The sequence below is a fragment of the Cryptotermes secundus genome, unplaced genomic scaffold (assembly GCF_002891405.2).
Source record: "Cryptotermes secundus unplaced genomic scaffold, Csec_1.0 scaffold925, whole genome shotgun sequence".
In the NCBI taxonomy this organism is placed as follows: Eukaryota; Metazoa; Arthropoda; class Insecta; order Blattodea; family Kalotermitidae; genus Cryptotermes; species Cryptotermes secundus.
The window spans coordinates 757916-777843 of record NW_019733333.1 but is presented as its reverse complement, the minus strand read 5'-3'; the positions used below and the strand labels follow the sequence as shown (position 1 = coordinate 777843).

Below are 19928 nucleotides of genomic sequence, written 5' to 3'. Positions count from 1 at the left end.
TGACTAGTTGCTGGCTAACTCGGCGGTAGCTCCAGGACTTACTGACTGACTCAGTACAACTCAAGTCGCCGACTGCTACAGTAGAACTCGGCGGCTGTTATGGTAGAACTAACTGTGAATAGCCTTCGCTGCGTCTTATGTAGCCTCAATCGGACAGTTGTTGCCTGGTGCCTTGTTGCTAGCCACGCTGTCCGGAGTTGTTGACGGCTGCCTTGCATAGTTACCAGGTTACGGGGGCTCGGCTATCTTCGGCTCCGCTTGGCTCTCTTCGGCTCCGCTCGTGACGTCACCACTCATAGCTGCCAGGATGCGGGGTGATTACTCGCCTATTACGCGAGCGTTACGTTACCGCTACGTGCAGCTGGGGAGGTAGGGGTCAACATGTCACAATACATATAAACCTTGTATATCTGGTATTAATGATCACAGAAATCAAAGTACCTAAACTGCTGGAATAAAAAAAAGTATTTGTGTATCCCTGTGTCCATGGATTTATGTAACTCAAACCCATGTAAGTCAGGGACTTACTGTATTACCAAAACCTCTTTTAATTAACAGTCATGTAATTTCAATATAAACAAGGTGTTCTGGGCAGAACTCATTAAGCCTGCTTTTCTATTGCAGAAATTTCCAATCCTATATAACTTTAGTTACTCATAAGTACTTTTTTAATATAGTCTTAAATGAAGGTATGTCAATCATATAAACCAAACCATAGGCTTTAAAAATCACAGGTCAGTTGATGTGTTTCTGGTCATAAATGCAGAATAACTAATATCCCTTTTACTAAACAAGGCATCAAAATATGGCAGTATTAATCCTTCACTCAGCTCTCTTATCATAAAGAACTATGCATCAACATATGTGACTACCTCTTCCTACACCCACTAGGCTTTGACATAATTTCTTTCAGGCATAAATGACATCTTCATCTAAATGGTTTGTATTTCAGTGCCTGCTTTGGTATTCCACCCTCAGACTGCATTTGTGCTGTGGCCAATTCTTTTGGTAATCTCCAGTTATGTTAATAATACTGCATTTTAAATATTTAATTTCTTTAATAAAATTCAATGTCTGTAACTCACTGGTGATCTAGCCTACCAATACACAGTAAATGCTACACAAACATCATAAACCACAGGAAAGTATCAAGAAACATAAATTAACTTTACAATGTTTATTCAATTTTTAATATAATAAAATTACTGAATGAATATTTTTTTTTTCATTATAATATGAACACAAAAAACTAAAACACAATATTACTTTATCAATGCCAAAACATATATGTACTTGTGAAATATTCTAGGGACCTTAGCTTATATACAAATATACTCAGTTATTTTCTATGTTGTACACAGAGAAACATTTGATACTGTGGCATGTGGACCAGTTATAGCCTTCAGTTCAACAAATGAAAAACATAACATCAACAACAGATGTTAACTTTTCATGTCTGGCTTGTTCAACCATGTCAGCATTGACTACCACTTACACATTTAATAAATAAATTAAAAATTCACAAACAATATTTTTATTCAGTTTTTAAGTACCAAAGTGACAGAGTTTATATTAAGGTTACTGATGTAGTTATTTATATTAACTAATTGTATTTAAGTTTTTCTGTTCATATTAGACATCCAAGGGACATTGACTTCAGAAATAATACAAATCAGTCTAAATAATATGGCATGCTCTTTAATCAAGTGGTTTATATTTCACTTCAAACTCACAAATCCACATGAAATATATGCAATATCATATAAAACTCTAGATTCTGAATAACAGATGTACAGAATAATATTTTATGTATTCACTTCCACACATCCACACTACATTCTCTTACTAAAGATGCTGAATGTGAAGAAGTAACTGCAGTTCCATTCTTTAATAACGTTTATGGATCATGAATCTGGTTAGCAAGCCTCTCAAGTATGTATCACTAACACAGATTACCCACGAGATATTTTCCTTGCTGAAAAATTCACATGTGTTGAAAGGACATCTTGCAAACAACAAATTAAAATTAATGCAATTCTCACTAGTTTTACAAAACCTCAGGGTCAAGCACTCTTATATCAACACACTTACCCTAATAAGAACTTTATATTCAGTTTCATCTTTGAAAATTGGGCAAAAGTCAAAAAGGAATTCCTTGTACATATAAGCTGCATTTCAAACACAAGTTAAAATTTTACTGTGAAACATGTATTACTGAAATCACCTTTCAACATCATCTCCTCCTCTCTCTCTGTACATGTCTGCCATCAGCATACCAAATTTGGAAAAATTTTAAAACTCATATTTATCAGTTTTTTCCACGTTTTCCCCAGCACTGACATTGACTGCTGTATTTGCAACACAATGCCGTACTTACTCAGCAGCCACAGTGCACAGATAAGCCAATTTCAGATTTGCACCAGTGGTTAAAACGGAAGCTGGAAATATGCACAATGGGAGGAAGTCACTTGGTATGTTTTATTTTGGCAGTCAGTATATTAGTCTCAGCCCTTTAAGACTGAGTCAAATCTGTGTTTCTGCGAATGCAGTACAGCTGCCTTGTGCAGAATCTATACAGTCTGCTACAGAAAATATTTCCTGTGTTTACTGATAATGTATTGGTGCACACAACAGAAAGAAAATGAGGGACTCAACATGTGGCTTCACATGTGGTCATATAAGGGAAATTCATGGAAGAATTTCATCTTAAAATCTGCCATGTAACACATTAAAAAACAAAGAACCTCACTGAAGGATATCATCATTACAGCCTCTCTTAATTAAGGTTGTGAAATGACTATATTATGGAATGTGCGTGCATTATGTTATGTGTAAAATTTGCAAAAACAATTACAAATAACTAAGAAGTGCTTAAATCTGTTTTTTGATAATCATTGGCAAAAAGAAATATTTAGAAAATATTTCCTTTGTACATGAAAATGTCTGATTTGTGTCAGCACCTTTACTTCTGAAAATTTGAGCTGCATATAATCTGTAAAGACACTAGTAAGACTGATTATATGAACTCACATCAATACAATAACATCAAAGGTTTTTCTGATAACAAATCAAAGATAATATCAGTAGTATCCATATTAAATATAGGAAACACTGTACTACACTTATGTCTACATGCAGAACTAAAAAAATACACAGAACTAGATGCAACACATACACATATGCATACTATAAAAGCCACATACCACATCAGGGAAGAGAAGTCAATACTGACATTTACTGATAACATATACCATACAGACACAAAATATTGACTACAAAAAGTCCCTTTTAGTGGACACAGCCCAATATAAAGCAGTAGAAAGATATCAGTATGTCTGTGAGTACATGTGCACAGGGCATCTGTTTTGTTATGCGTGAAGGCAGTTGTTAGTTTCCTTGTGCCCAGTGTTATAAAAAGTGTAATGAATTGTCAGAACAGACTTTATCATGAGGAATTCTTCTTCAATTCTTAAATAAAAGGAAGCAATATGGGACCCAGCATATCTTAGCAATGTAGTAAAAGACAAAACTTTACTGTACAGCATTTGGCTTTCCAACACAGTGGCATGCAGATGTCATTCTACACTGAAACAAAACTATGTATTCTCAGGGTCTCCACAGATTGGATGAAGGAAGGTTGAAGCCTTTGCAGAGTGAAAATGTGGCAATGCAGTATGTGATGTTAGGATACTAAAGTCATCAATATGTAATTTATTCAAAATGAAGATGGTAAACAGATATTCATTATGAAGGAATTTATTGGTAACTATGGCCAAATTCTACCATGCTATGAAACTGTTTAAAAAACAAAATGCTACAGTCTATATATCCAGTAACTCTTTTCCAGAGGAAATAAATTCACCTATCCTTGCACTCTCAAAACCTCAAAAATGAGATACCTGACTTGTAAAGCAGAGTATTTTTCATGACTCCACACCATAAAATCTACGGGTCTGGGGAGAACATTACATGTCTTCTGTACAGCACACCACAATACGATACTCAAAGGATATTCAGAAACCTTAACCTACCAGCACTGGAGAACTTAAACTTGATTTAATTAACACAAGGAAGAAGGTGCTGGGGCTTTTATTTCTAAAGACACAAAAACTAATACTTGAACTAAAAATACTGTAATTTCTATAATTTTAATTGTATTCAAATTTTGTAAGAAAATCCTGCAATGGTTGTAGCATATGGAAATGTGGGCTACATTACCTCAGAAACTCAGCTTTGTGTGACAGTTCTCAAAACAATAAAGAGGAGGCCATCAGCATATAGGCACCCCTAGCATTCCACAAATTTCACTCACTGTTATTTTATGAACTGTTCTGCATAACACTTGGTCTCAGTCACTATATACCACATATTAACAAGTTCCCAATAACCATAACAGCAAGCAGGGAGTGGCCTATAAGTGATCAAGAGCTTTCTTGCAGATCTTCAGGTACAAGCAGAAAGATGAGTGTGTATTTTAAAGTGACATACATATCTGCTTACTTTAAGAATTATGAAAATGTACTAACTGAAAAGTTTGTTTAATTTTAGGACTTTGTTATTGCTATATTTATGTGTTAATTCACTGTAACAAATTATGATCACGATGAACATTTTTATGGCAATTTATTGGCTTCTTCTTAATTACCACAGCAGTCACAATGCATATACGACTTTTGGGTTTCTTCTTAATCACAAGTCCAACAACACCAACCAATGCCAGCAGGCAAGTAACAAACAAGCTGCTGGCTTACCTAGTGGAGAAAGACCAATGCTACGAGGGGAGCCGCAGGCTTGTGGGCTGCTGCTACTACTATCATGTTGAAGCAAGCCTATGACAGGTCTGCCACCTGGTGGAGAGCCAGCAAATTTTGTCAATGCAGGAGAAGTGAATCTGGCTGACATAACCATTGCAGGCCAAGAATTTCTCGATGAAGCATTAGAAGATGAATGTGTTACACTTACAGCCAGAATTTTGCATTAACAAATATGAAAATGTAGGCAAAACCTGCATTATTCAATGAAGCTGTGAAAAGCAAAGACTATATTGGTAAGGACTGCCTTAAAGCCAGTTTATATATAAATACATATTTATGTTACAGAGGATTCAGCATGTTCTATTTTGCAAAAGACACTGCCATGTTACTTACTTCTGAAGTGTAGGTGCAATTTATGCCAGAATATGTTTAAATTTGTATTTAAAATAATGCCAAAACAATACTACGAATCAAGGTGCATACAATAATTATTCATGTTTTATTTGTGATATCTGGGGCTCTCATGGTAGTGACTATGATAAGTGCAATCTTCTGGATGTGAAATAGTGTAGTCTACAACATTACGTTGCATCACATCCCAGAAGATGGTACTCTTCAATGTTGTATTTCATTTACAAATTACTGAAAGAAAAAAGGATGACTATCCAACATTTACCAGAATTTACTTCTTACATCAGTGCACCAAACTACATTTCACTGGAAATGCACTCTCTGTACACTACTTTCAATTACTGTTATAATCTTACCAAGCCTATGTATATACAGTTTATAATGGTAACAAAACACTCTTGGCTTCACAAATGGTAGGTAATAATGATCAAAACATGATGTCTGCTGCCAAATGCTTAATGGAAAATACATCACAACTAAATAATACCAAAAAACATTGTAAAAAAACAACATGAAAAAAGGTGCTTGAAAGGAACGAAAATTGTGCATGACAGGTAGCAAACAACATAGGGCATACAAAAGCACAGTCCCAGTTTAATTCAGTTATTGAAGCAGTGCTTAAATTGTGAAATATGCATCTTAACATGGCCAGTAATTATATCTTGGCTTGTTGGCACAAAACTGTAAACCAAAGAAACATGATTCTAGCATATGAAACACCCGGCTACTTTATATTTCACTCTTCCTATCAGCTATGTATTTGCACTGCATATCCAGGCAACAACCAAAGTAATCACTATCCTGTATTCCCTCCCAAACATCAATGACGTAACTATATTTTCAATCCAAACACTGCAGTTAAATAAAAAGAATACATTTATGTATCTGCAGTCACCCAAACAAGCAGCATGGACGTGGCAGAAACAAAATGAACCAGACAGAGATGAGAGAGCAGGCAAAAGTATTTAACAGCACAATACCTGCTACATTAGGGGCACTGCCTGCTGGCACGTTAAGAGAATGAGCAGTGCCTGCACAAGTTTGTCTGCCCAGCGGAGCTACGCGGCAAATGATAACAAGGCAGTCACTTCACCCGGGTATTATGCCATTACAATTGAAAATTATTTACTAGCATCCTTCGAATATATCTTTTATGTATTAAGAAAATGCAATTTAAGGAATGTTGAGAGATGATCCACAGTGACAAGAACATGGAATACTTCACTATTAGAAAACAGAAACCTGCATGTCACTGGTACTTGTATTTGTTCTGAACAGAACATGTATAATTTGCTAACAATCTTAGATACAATAAGGAAATTATTTTAATATATGCATGTTGAGGAAGGAGAAACAGAATGTCTATTTGTTACCTGGAATTAGTACAGGACTAGAGCTGCGACTGAGTCGTGGAGATGATCCTCCTCCCGGACATGCCTTAGGACTAGAGCTACGGGACATACGTCTTGGGGTCCCTGGAGGAGTGACTCCATTTCCATTAGCCCTGCTTTCTCCAATTGCTTTCACTAGATCCTTCACTGATACACCAACCAACTCTGGTGGGAGGTCTCTAATGGCACACAAACATAAAATTTTCTTTATATAATTCCCCCAGTCTTTGCTTTCAGCCTATCAGTGATTTTTGTCTCTTGTTCCACTGACTTTAACCCTGAAACAGATCCTGGTTTCCTTACTAAGTTTCTCCTTACTTCTCTATCCTAAGCCCCCCAGAGCCATTATTTCTTCATCCCTCTATCCTTGTAAAAATGACCCATTACAGACATCTGATTCTTACATCTTTCTCCTTACCCTACTGGTTTGCTCACAACTCCTAACTCACTCTATATCTGTACCATCTATTCCTATGCTCAACTGATTATTGTACGTTGAAGATGCAAGGAGTATGTTCCTCTGAAATGTCAGTAAACTTCTACCAGACTACACAGTATCATATCCCAGAAGAAACTATTCTTTGTACGTACTGTGATGTGTTAAAGAGGCTACACACAGGGTTTGGATTGGTAACTGGATTTATTGAATATATATATAACTCATAACTACAGGTCTCATATTTTCCATGGCCACAGGTGTTTTCACCTTCTCAACTGCCTGCAGGTTGGCTGATTTGTTGGTGTAGGCATTATGTTTGTTGCACCGCAGTTTTAGCACAAGTATATGTGCTGTCACAGCGTCCAGGTCACTATGGACTCTGTGCATCCTTTGCCAATGCACTATACTAAGTTACATTTATACAAGATATACAGAGGTTTTCTGTCAATGCAAGCTTATGCAGCAGGTTATGCCTTAACTTATTTAATTACTCTGAAACTGCAATTAGTCAGGTGAATGGTCATAGGCCTGACTGGTGCGAAATTTAAGCCTCTTATACTTCCTATGCATGGCTTCTACTTGTCCAGTACCATGTGCATTTGGATTTGCATGGTTTAGGATTATTTCTGCCTGTGTCCTGCATAATTTAGTTATCTATAAATAGATCTCATTATTATAGCCTGTGCATGGACCCAAGAGAAAACAATGCTTCCAATGGTTCCTCTATTGTTGTGTGCTAATTGTTCTGCAGTCATGTGACTTGGTTGCTGTGGAAATATGTTTGCAGACCCATTCCCTAGCAACAGTCTGTTGTTTAGGTTTATGGAGCCTAGCAATGGATGCCTTTTCCTCTTCCACAATTCTGGCTTTGAGCCAAAATGTCACACTATATAAAACACACTAATTCATTCCACTTACTACTGTTTCCCATACATGTAACTGTGCAAGCTCATCTACATTACCAGCAATAATGCTTAATTCTGAAGTTGGAACATTAATGACTGAGGTGATATTACTAAGCTCATCCTACAGGCCAACTGACATGAGCTATGCGCCAGTATGAAAACAAACACCCTTCAGAACTAATGTAGTCTGGCCTCTTGAACACCTGATAGAAAAGCATGCTAATATTAGTTTTATTGTGGGATGGAGTATTCAACAGTGTGAAAATAGCAAGGCAGAAAAATAACATGATAATACTTATCTTCTCAGCAGGTAATTGGAAATATCTTTCATATCTAGCAGATAGTAACACAATATCACACTCTATTAAAACTACAAAATATTCAGTTACAAAGCTAATTCCAAAAGCGTGCAGAAATTTTATATACTAAATCTGAATACTGGCATAGATTACTATACTGAAACAATGGAAAAATGAACATGGAAATAATGAAATATTCAATTTCACAACACACTGCTTATTTTCTGTCCAGCTTTCTATAACTCTGTAACTGACTACTGTGCTATTGCACAACTGGACAAAATAAGTACTCAAAGTTGTATACCTTATTGTATTACACTCCATACTAAAGAGTTACACAATACCAATGTTGTTTGTTTCAAAACATTGATATTTCAAGCGTTGTGGTAAATGTGTCTAGTACAGAAAGTTAAACAACTATGTAATGCAATGACAGAAGACTTAAGTGGAAGCAAATGGAAAATGTGCTTTGCAGATTGCATCATTCTTGCAAATTGTGAATAATGCCTATTTCAACTTAATATTTATTGGGTGCAATGAAGAGGATAATAATTGTGGGACATAAGGTACTGTTGTATTTCTTGGGTCAGTATGCAGCAACGCAATAAAACCAAATCACAAATGCCAAGTCAGTTTGTACTACTAACCATTTTGTCTCCCTAAAATGGGCAACTATAAACGAGTGAAAGTAACTAAATTTGTGAAAGAGAAGTGTATAAGTAGCTACGAATTTTACCTTAATAGGTAATAAAATTATTTCCCCTTAAAGGCTCCCACTGAGAAACACAGAAATCTTATACATGAGGCTGTCATATAGTTGCATGTGTATGGTAATTAATTCTACTGTGAGTCTCAACTATATATACATTTTAATTTAACAACTGACAACTTTTTTCAAGAACTGACAATTCAATTCAGAAAATCATTTTTACAAAGTTACCGTGTATGCAAATGCTGATTACAGTTATCACAAGGGTTAAATAGTTGTCTGCATAGTGTGAAGTATGATTCATACATGACATTTCATTTTATGGAACAGATTTTCAAGGTTCACTGAAGTTCAATATAATGTTGTTTTCCAACATTTCCTAGATTCCAGCAATGCATCTATGTTACTAAAGTGGAATCATCCTTACTTTAAACCCATAATTCACCAAAAAAACAAACCTTCCAGGAGAACCTCGCCTCTCCGAGCAATGTCGGCCCTCTTCACCTTTCAGCCACTTCTGAAGTGCAGCAAATTTGCTACTTTCCCTATCTTTCTCCTTGTCTCGGTCTCGAGTTCTCTCTCTTGAATGCAGGAGACTGGGTTTGGGGGAGAGCTCAGGCTTGTCATATTTTCCATCAGGGGCATGATGAATGTCATGGATGGCTTTAGTAGTTGCTCCCACTGAAAGCAAATAATAATTTCTTGCATAAAACACAGCATGCATATGTCATGATGCTGCCAGTTTGTTCAGACCCCAGAATGAAACTGGTGACTTTTTTTATTGCTAGTGGGGTGGGACTATGTCCCTTGTCCTGCAGCCACTTCTGGCCTATTGTACCAGCCCCAGATGATAGGTGAGGTTGATTGTGGAGCAATTGGGCGAATGAGGATCGGCAGGGGAAACCAAGGTACTCAGACAAAACCTGCCCCAGCGCCACTTTGTCCACCACAAATCCCACTTGACCAGACCTGGGATTGAACCCGGGCTGCCGCAGTGGGAAGCCAGCGACTAACCGTTTGAGCTATGGCGCAGCCAAATTGGTGCCTTACTGTAATACTAAGAATATCACAATCAGTCACAGACAAGATAATATGGGATATAAAATTTTAATTCTGTAAATCCTTTCACACTTTTTAAGAATTGTATTTTTTAGGATGTCCCAAATTAGATAAAATTAAAAATGGAAAATATGTAGAAATAATTAAATACATATTAAAGACAATAAAGTAAATGACTATAGAGGAAAATGGTTAAATCACTTCAAAAAATGGAAAATGACAGAATCCAAAAGTGTATATATATTCATTGCGAATGTACCAAAAAGAGAGTTAAAAAAACACAAAGTTAAAATTATAATAAAGTAGAACTTATGGTGGCCTGATCAATTAAATGCATACTGTAGACCTACAGACTAAGGTATGTAGAAGCTTCATTTGATTACTATCAAGGACAAGGGGCACTTTCAATATCTATATGTGTCTGGAAGACCAAAATTGATTGTTAAATTTCCAAGTTCCAAAATGTACACACAGCATAAAAATTCTGGGGCATTTGTTCCTGTTTGTCTAATTATCTTGAAAACACTGAGACTCATGGATAAATAATATATATAAAATGTAAGATTCATCTTTCTCTGCAGTTTATATTTGAAACATTTTTTGCTCCAATAAATATTTAGCAAAAAGTGTATAGAAGTGCACATAGGTCTTTATGTATAGCAGTCTCATCTTTGTCTGATTTCAGCTAAGACTGGAAGGCATCAACAAATTTTAGTAAAACTCAAAAATATAAAATTTCATGAAAATGTAAATGTACAGAAGCCAGACAGATGGAGATATGCTCCACAGGATTGCAAACTTGCCTAAAACTGTACTACGTTCAAGAGGCTGGGTATTCTTCTACCATCAGTTAAGCAGCAAAGTATGTGTCTGAAGACAGAATCATAAATATTCCTAGCACAGAATCTTGTGTGATGTATATGAAGGGAATGAACTGGATTTAAATGGATGAGGTGTGTGGAAAAAGAGGAGAGAATTTAACTACTGTATAACAATATGAGCGTTAACAACATACTTTTATGGGGCTGCCAATGAACATGTAATTATAAACACAGCAGACTTTTGTTCTTCCTCAAACCCCATAAAATCATTTGTGGTTTTGAGCCTATGTATAGTAATTACAACTTCAAAACAGCTGTTGGGTTCTTACATCTGCTCTCTTGTCCAAATGCTCCGAAAACAAATGGGTTGGTGTTGCTGCTGCCTGCTGATCCTGGCGGAGGTGTATCTTTGAGTCCAGACATGGTGGATCCAAAATTAAAGCCTGCTCCATCTGCTGTAACAAGTGCTGTGGCATTTGTATTACTGGAAAAATCAAATCCTCTTTTGTGAGGTGAAAAGCTGTTTTCTTCTATTTGAGGCTGAGTCTCCATTGCACATTCTGCAAAGCAAATAAAATACAGTTCAGTACAGGATGAGTAGACAGCTTATCATCTGCAGCTCACATCATTCTGAAAAGAAGATAGTGAGGCAAGAAAGGAAGAAGCATTTACTAGAGAAAGGTCCTTGTCAACAGAATGACAAAATAGTCTGTCAACATAAACTCTTTGGAATAAACCAAAGAAAAACACTACAAGTCTGGGGCAGATGAGTTCAATCACTTTGCTCATTGAAATCACAGTAACTCTAACTGTGGGTATGTAAAACACATTTTTGCTTCAATTTACTTAAGAACAAATACAGAAATAAAAACTATTGCCTTGTGAAGAGGTAATTCCTGAAATACAGAATGTGAAACAAAATAGCAGCCCACACTATAAAATACAAATCACTATACATGGCTTCAAACTTTCATCTGACATTGTACTAAATGTTGAAAGAATGTTTGGACTGTACAGTGCAAAAGATGGGGAAGATATGGTATCTTGAATTTTGCTCAATGTTATATGAAAGAGGAGCATGAATTTTGTTTTAATCTTGACCAGTAAAGAGTTAAGCCATTAGGCTAGATCTGTAAGCATAATTATGTAAGACATGACAGTTCTAAGTTCTAAGCTAATGTGGACCTCTACAGTTACGCTACTCATTTATAGTAATCACAGAGATAAGGCTCTCCAGGTCATCTGTCAGTGCTACTGGATTCTGTGACTTTTTGAAAGCAATGGGAGTTTTGCATGCATTTTATTGATTCCATCAGTACTCAGTAGAGCTTGTAAGAAATAAAAATGGTGTGAACATATTAACAGCCATAGCAAAAGACCAGTCAAAAATGTTGCAGCAAAAGAAGATAAATATCAATGATGCTAAAAATGTGCAAGCACCTTAAGAGAAAAAAAACATCATATCAGCATATCACAACTTGACACAAGTAATGAACATGTTAATCCCTTACGATTGAGAGATGAGAGATGTGCTGCTTATGTTTTACATGTACATACATTTCTTCCAATTGCAGTACCATACAGTGCCCAACATTCCTGAATTAGCTATCATAAAAAATCCGTTATGCATTACCCATAAATCTTATGGACTTGATTAAGTGTAGATGTGATGAAAACAGGATAGGTATTAGGGAAGATGGATAATAAGAGTGAGTAATGGTAATAAACAACTAATGACAACAAAACAAATATTACAGGAGAGAAAATATTAGTAGGACAACGACACTAAAATGAAAGAAATTTCTCAAAGAAAAGGTACTGAGGAAAATACTGGTAAAAGAACCAATTTTGTAATATAAAATAATGACATTAGAGACTGATACATTGACATAACTATAAAGAAATTATTCATATCCCTGCCCTATCTATGTTAAGATATACAATTACCTCCATCTACAACACCTTCTTTCTTCAAGTATACCACATCACTCCGGCTAAGGGCCAAAGACCAAGCTTCCCCCTCTGTGTTGAAGCAGAACTTTCTCATAGTTTCCTTATCCAGTTGCACCCATGTTCCTTCTCCATTAACCACCTGGTTAGAAAAACAAAACACACACAAATATTCATAAATTATTCAGTTCAATGGTTTTAATTTTCAAGATCATTTTCTGGAAAACTGAATATAGTATGCCCAAGAACCTGAATGTGACCATTCTCCCTGCAGATATATGTTATGATATTTTACCTTTTACACCAGAACATGATGACTGGAAAATAAAGTACAATTCTGTGCCTGGATATTCTAAACACTGATAAACAGTGTCACTAGCAATCTTGTATCATATCTTGTATGTTTCACATGTAACATTTCATAAAATCAGACATCACAGTTATGTAGATACTAAAGGGTTCTGACAATGGTGTATAACCCACAGAGATACTGGGTTTTTGGACTTTGTCCATCATCCAGATTCTAAATAACTGAGAAAGAACACGTCGTTTCAGAAACTGGATCTGTTCTCGTCCTCAGGTGAGGGAAGACACCTACTCTGTTGGTTCCCTTAGAAAGAGCTAGCTTCAAGCCCTTACCTGAGGATGGAAACAGATTCAGTTTCCAAAATGTTGTGTTTTTTCTTTGTTATTTAGAATCTGGACGATGGATGAAGTCCAAAAACCCAGTATCTCTGTGTATCACAGTTATGTGATTCTACTCCTGTTTCATATTTGGAATATTCCAGAGAGTGACTGACTATTCTGAGCCGAGTTTTTCATGGTTTTCCCCAGCAATGCATGACAAATGACAAGTCCTTAAAATTGGCCACAGACATCCTTCCAATTCATCATTTGCAATCATTCTACTGCTCCATACTACCTAACCAACATAGTAATAAATTTATGGTTAAATAACTCATGACTCAACAAATTACTTTTCTAAAGCAATGTTTCTCACACTGTGGAATACATATTGCCACTAATCTAAAACACTTCACAAATATAGTACTGATTTAATAGACATACAGTAAACCCCCATTTGATTCCAAGTTCTTAGGACAGAAAAATACAAACTCTGAATTAAATAAATTTAATTATGTGATTTTTATTGCAGACAACCTGCAGGGCAGAGACTGATATGAGAAATGTCAGCACTGTACTAGACTAAGCACAAAACACAAGATTTAAATTTGGAGAAATGAAATTTTTTTTATAAATACTTCAATTCCTCTCAATTAAAATCACAAATTTGGCTTGAATATCAATGCACAACTGTTACACCCTACAACAATACCAAAGATAATGCCCCGTCACTAAGTAAGAAAATATATCTTTCACAACAATGCCATCCATACCTGTATATCTTGCTACAAAATCAAACATTGATAAAGCTGTTGTGATTGCAAAGGTAAGGGCACAGGGGCTTTAGAATCACTAGAGGGTTCATGATGACCAGCACCTCATGTCATATCATTATGGATGTTTATGAATGAGGCATTTCTCATTATACATAACAGAACTCTAAACAGTGGGACAACTGCAGCTCTTCAATGCATTATTTTTTGGATACAAACTGACCAAACGTTTTCACCTTAATCCAAAAATTCTACGTTATTTTGTGGAGTTAAATGTATTGTTCAAAGACAAATTATATATAGAAAGGAGCTCTAAACCAGTATCAGTACAGAAGCTAAGTAACTCATGGAGCACAATCCTTCTTGAGGAGCTGTCAGCCACCCATTATATAACGTGAAGGACCATATTGTGTTTATAAAAGCCCACCACTGATAAATAACAAGAAATTATAAATGATCAATAATAACAAAGAATGATCCTTCTTTTCAAAATTTAAGATATGTAATTCCACTTTTATGTAACAGGTGATCAATAATATAGAAGTAATTAACATTAGACATACAATACAGACTCAATATCTCTTATTCCCATCAGCTGTTCAAACAAATCTGGTTTAAAATAGCAAACACAAAACTTGGAAAATATACACTAGTAACTCACATGATCCACAACTGTCACATGATTTCCAAGAACCAACATGCCAACAGGTGGAGCCTTAAGGCTTGGACGACTACGAACATTGTGGCCACTTGCACCACATTTCACCACTTGATATTCACCTGGACCACACACAACAGCACTCTTTGCTCGGCTAAGTAAATACAAAACACATGCTATACATATACAACAGTCATCACAGCATGATACAGAACATATTAACACACTGATATCAGGTCACAGGGACTTCCATAATGTCTCATAACAGCAGGACACAGCTAATCATGGATATTTCTTCTTTAATACATATTGCAGTTTCATGCTATGTAGGGCCGTGCCATAGCTCAAGCGGTTAGTCGCTGGCTTCTCACCACAGCGGCCCGGGTTTGATCCTGGGTCTGGTCAAGTGGGATTTGTGGTGGACAAAGTGGCACTGGGGCAGGATTTCTCCGAGTACTTCAGTTTCCCCTGCCAATCTTCATTCCACCAACTCCTCCACAATCACCCTCACCTATCAGCTATGGCTGGTACAATAGGCCAGAAGTGGCTGCAGTACAAGGGATTTAGTCCTACCCCACTAGCAATAAAAAAAATTCATGTTATGTAGACCACCATAGATGGCATATACGTATAACTGTTTGTACAGCTGACATGGATAATGAAAACTGTGGTATATCTTTGACAGAACTCATCCAAGAAATAGCATGTTATCAACACATTTCCGTGACTACTATTTTAGTGTGAAGTGAGTAAACATGGCAGCATCTAAGAGGAAGAACTGGTGAAGTCTTAGAGTGATTAATGTGCCAACAATTTATGTTAAGTATATCTAACAGTGAAAGTGAATATCAGTTCAGAGGTTACTGATTCTGAGTCTAAAGTCAGAAGAAAGCAAAGGAAATGTATGTCAGAGAAACCAGAAATGGTACAATAAATGTAAAAACCAGTCATTGATGTGGTGGCTTTACGAGACAGTAAAGTGAATTGTTCAGTCATGATTTGAAGAGCATGAATGTGAACTTCAACATCTTCCCTGGACAGCACAATAACCACCTTTGAATACTACTGAACCACTCTTGTCAGTTTTGGAGACTAGAGCGAGGAACAGATTCACACGTACAACATCTCTTCTGCAACTTGAAGATTTTCTTCAAGAAGAATGGTATACAATTTTGCTAGTGACTGTTCAAAACTTGTACAAGTCCATTCCGAGAAGGACTGTGATTCTACTGAAGGCAAAAGGTGGTCCCACACCATATTAATAAAGAAATGTGTACAGTATCTGTAGTGTTTCCATTGTTCTGTCCAACTCCTGTACAACTACAGTACTCTTCAGTGTGAGGAAACAAACAGAAAACATGATTTCATACAGGCATTGTAAGTGTAAGTCCATATGAATGTATGCTGTATTCTTCATTCTATCAAAATGGGCAAAATTAACCTATAACTTCTAGTCTGTTTTTATTTTCATTGTAATAAAAAATCAGAAAATGAATATATACCTATCCTTATTAGAAACTTCTGGTAATTTCCTCATAATGGTTTCCTTGATGACCTGATCAAGGATGGACTTGGGTTCCTCCACTGGCAGCAACAAGGTTTTACCCAGATGTTGGTTATACTGCAGGCACCATGCCTCACCATGCCCATTGCTACAGTACTGGTGAATTGTGTCCTGGCTTAGACGCAACCACACCCCATCATCATTGTGGATCTGGAAGTTCAGATTGACAACACACAAGAAAAAATGTAATACTATGCATTGTTGCCAGTGCTAAGATTACATATCTGCACAATATAAATAGGCAAAATGGCAAGAGGAAACACAGTTACAAAATATAAATTGAAAGCAGACCAACCACTTATCTGCCACATGAGCTAGAGAATACTTTAACACATATGCTGTTAGCTCTAATTTGCATGTGTAGTGGATATAGGAAGGTGCTAATTTTTATAATGCATAGATATCTGTCTCCAAGTTAATGTCTGAAGTGCAGGGCAAGACACTCACTATGTACATATCAAAGAATAGGCACATATACATCTAACATAAAGAATAGTAACTCAGTCTTCTTACCTCATCTATGAAAGCAATGGTGCCATTAACATGCACAATTCCTATCTGCTCACTTTGCAGAGAAGGATGGGCTCTGATTCTGAGTCCTGCACTGTTCTTTGCCACGAACTTACGCAGACGACTAGGCTGGTGGGGAGCTTTCTTCACCACACTCTGTGTAGGTGGAGTCATTCCTTGCGGTGGTTCCTTCACTTCTACTTTGTATGCCTGAAACATGACCACTTCTATCTGCAATAAACATTTAGTTATTTATTCAAATGTGCTTTCTGCTAATGAATCAACTTCCTCAGTATCCAGGATTGTATTTACTGAGAGCTTTCCTCCATACAGCTCTCATACTTTCCTTCCAATTTGAACGCAAGACTGAAGTTTCTATATTTTCAAATCCACTTCACTGTTCCCTTATAAAATGCTATGGTAGGAAATGGAAATAAATTTAGAAAAATACATATAAAAACTACCATGAAATTTAATATATCAGAATGGAAACAGGAGAAAACATGGCAGAAACGGGATATATATGAGCTATACAAAAGAAATATTCTGTCCACACAAAGATTACTTCTATGTAAGGATACAAGGACATGACACAGTTTACTTTAACAAATTCTTAACAAGCTGATGGAAAAATTAATTGGGGTTACAACAGTATAAAAAAGGAACAAAAATGAAGAAACAAATTAAGTAAGTATAAACAAGTTGAAAAAGGAACAAAGCAAACAACATGTAAATGCGACAGAAAGCAAAAGATAAAAAATAACTAAACAGTGCAAGAATTTTCACATTTCTCATTCAAGATCTATAATTTTCCCCATTATATCGGTGCCTGTATGTACAGTTCGCAAATCTGCATTCAATTCAACAATAAATAGTGTGTCTTTACTTACCTCTTCCATATCATAACCATCAATGGTAACAAGCACAGAATACCAGCCAACACTTCCTGGTGTCCATGTTGCACTATATGTTCCATCAGAGTTTGGACGTACTAACATATTTTCACTTGAACGCTTAACAGCAGGAGAAGTAAACCGTAATTCCTCAAAAGAATAGTTCTCATATGCCTAGAAAACAAAATTAGCTGGTGAAATACTGGCACAGAAATGAATTATAACACAGCTGTAAAATTACAATTCTATGTAGACGGTGAGAGTCAAATTCAAAATTTCTGTACATCAAAGACAACAACTGGCTAATTCGTACTGAGTGGATGGATGTTAAATTTATTTAAATAAGATATACCTTCATAATGGTGATGGCATAATAACACATCTTATCCTTTACGGTAACCTCATATGGTGTTTCCAAAGAAGGATGTGCGTGTCCTCCGAAAGTCAGAGCATCTGGTTGGCTCACTCGACGCATCTTACGGCCCTGGTCAGAATCACCAATCTCCTTCTTGTCAATCGGTACTGCCTTTACTTCAATCTGATTCACAGGCATGACAAATGTACATTCATTACATAATAGATCCCACACACAAAAGAAGGAAAAACAGAAAAGCATGTCCTTTCATATTAACCATCACCAACTTTGTATTTCTATACATAAGGCCAAAATAAGACTTTCAGAATTGTGTAAGTTGCCTTTCCAATAAACACATTTATCTGTAAAAAAATGTACAGCTATACAGCACCTAGACATCTGATGGTAAGCCAGGCACATTTAACCATACTGCTAAAGCAGCTCCAAACCTATCACTACTACTAATCCAGATATGCAGTTCACAGTGGCCGTCTATCTATCAAGATATGTAGTTAACAAATTAACAGTGACAGCAGATAAGTGTAAATACAGAAGCTGTCACTTTCAAGAAGGAAAACTCATAAGAACTGTTCTTCTGCTGTCAAAATGCATGGGTTCAAGTCAGGTTAATTTCTTGCCCATGACTTTCTTGAGTTAGAAAAACAATGGAATCATAATGACAAATGTGTGCTGTCACAATCACTAAGCAGCCATATAGCTACATATTAATTTAATGCAGACTCTTATTTAAATATAAGATGCAGCAGTATAACCAAGAAAGAAGGAAATGTAAGCTTCTGGAGCACACAATTTTCTTCCATGAAGATGAAGGTAAGAGATGATGAATGATTATTGAGCAATGCAGGAGTGATACAGAGGACGTAAATGATAAAATTTTTACAAAGAAAACCAAGAGAAGCATGGCCTTGTGCATCTTATAAACACTCCATAACCTGTACCATAGCATATGTAATCTTCATATACTTTCTTATTAATATTGTGACTGAACTCGGCGATGGCCACATTACAACTCTTCCTCGCAGGCAGCACAGCTCTCTTATATAGTGGCTGTGTGTGCCTGTTACGTAGCAACGCTGTTACCTCACGCCGTCTTATGTCACCGCACGTTGCACGTTACGTTACCGTGCGGAGAGGGGGAGGGGAGCGCTGACTCATCCTCCAGGTCACTGTGGCCTGAGTTGCCACGTTGCTGCTGGGTAGGGAGGGGTTCTCCGTTGTGACACATGTCACAATATTTTAAAATAAGACAGTAATTAATTACTTTCAAAGTTGATGTTGGCTACATAATATTTAGCCCATCATAATAATAAGTCCATAAGAACCTGATACCCAATCAGCTGATTAAAAAATGCTTTGCCTTTTAAGGAATCCTTAATATGCTCACAAGTGATCTCCTTCCTTTATGTTTCTTGGCTGGAATTTTGTATGCGTTTCATATACCACTGAAATGTTATCACAGTTTGACTTAAGCATGCTTCTGTGTTCTCATGAGTGAAGTACTTTTATAATGAAGCAAAAATATCGTTTTTTTTTCAGAATTTCTCTCTCGCTATATATACAGGGTGTCCCAGTATGGAATGGACCAAACTTCGGGAGTGTGTTCCTTATGTTAAAGTATGCCGATATAACCCAAAACACCTATGTCCAAAGTTGAACGGTTACGGAGATAATGGCCCGAGAAAAGTGTGGTCTTCTAGCGGGTCTACGGACTATACCTATCAGCTGAGAGGCCTTATCTATGTTTGTCCTTGAGTGCCGTGATTCACCCTAGCCGTACTTATGTAGTTGGCTT

The 19928-nt window shown here is 36.5% G+C and overlaps 1 protein-coding gene across 1 annotated transcript in view; it reads right to left on the bottom strand.

Annotated features, from left to right (window-relative positions):
* Nucleotides 1–19928, bottom strand: part of LOC111868086 (E3 ubiquitin-protein ligase MYCBP2) — a gene marked incomplete at its 3' end in the record, with an annotated part of 282453 nt that overhangs the window by 32449 nt on the left and 230076 nt on the right. Inside the window, 11 exon segments of the mRNA XM_033752918.1 lie at nucleotides 4752–4847; nucleotides 6146–6223; nucleotides 6539–6735; nucleotides 9367–9589; nucleotides 11118–11348; nucleotides 12736–12880; nucleotides 14797–14947; nucleotides 16296–16507; nucleotides 16871–17077; nucleotides 17758–17934; nucleotides 18113–18298. Coding sequence (XP_033608809.1) covers nucleotides 4752–4847; nucleotides 6146–6223; nucleotides 6539–6735; nucleotides 9367–9589; nucleotides 11118–11348; nucleotides 12736–12880; nucleotides 14797–14947; nucleotides 16296–16507; nucleotides 16871–17077; nucleotides 17758–17934; nucleotides 18113–18298 — 1903 coding nt within the window.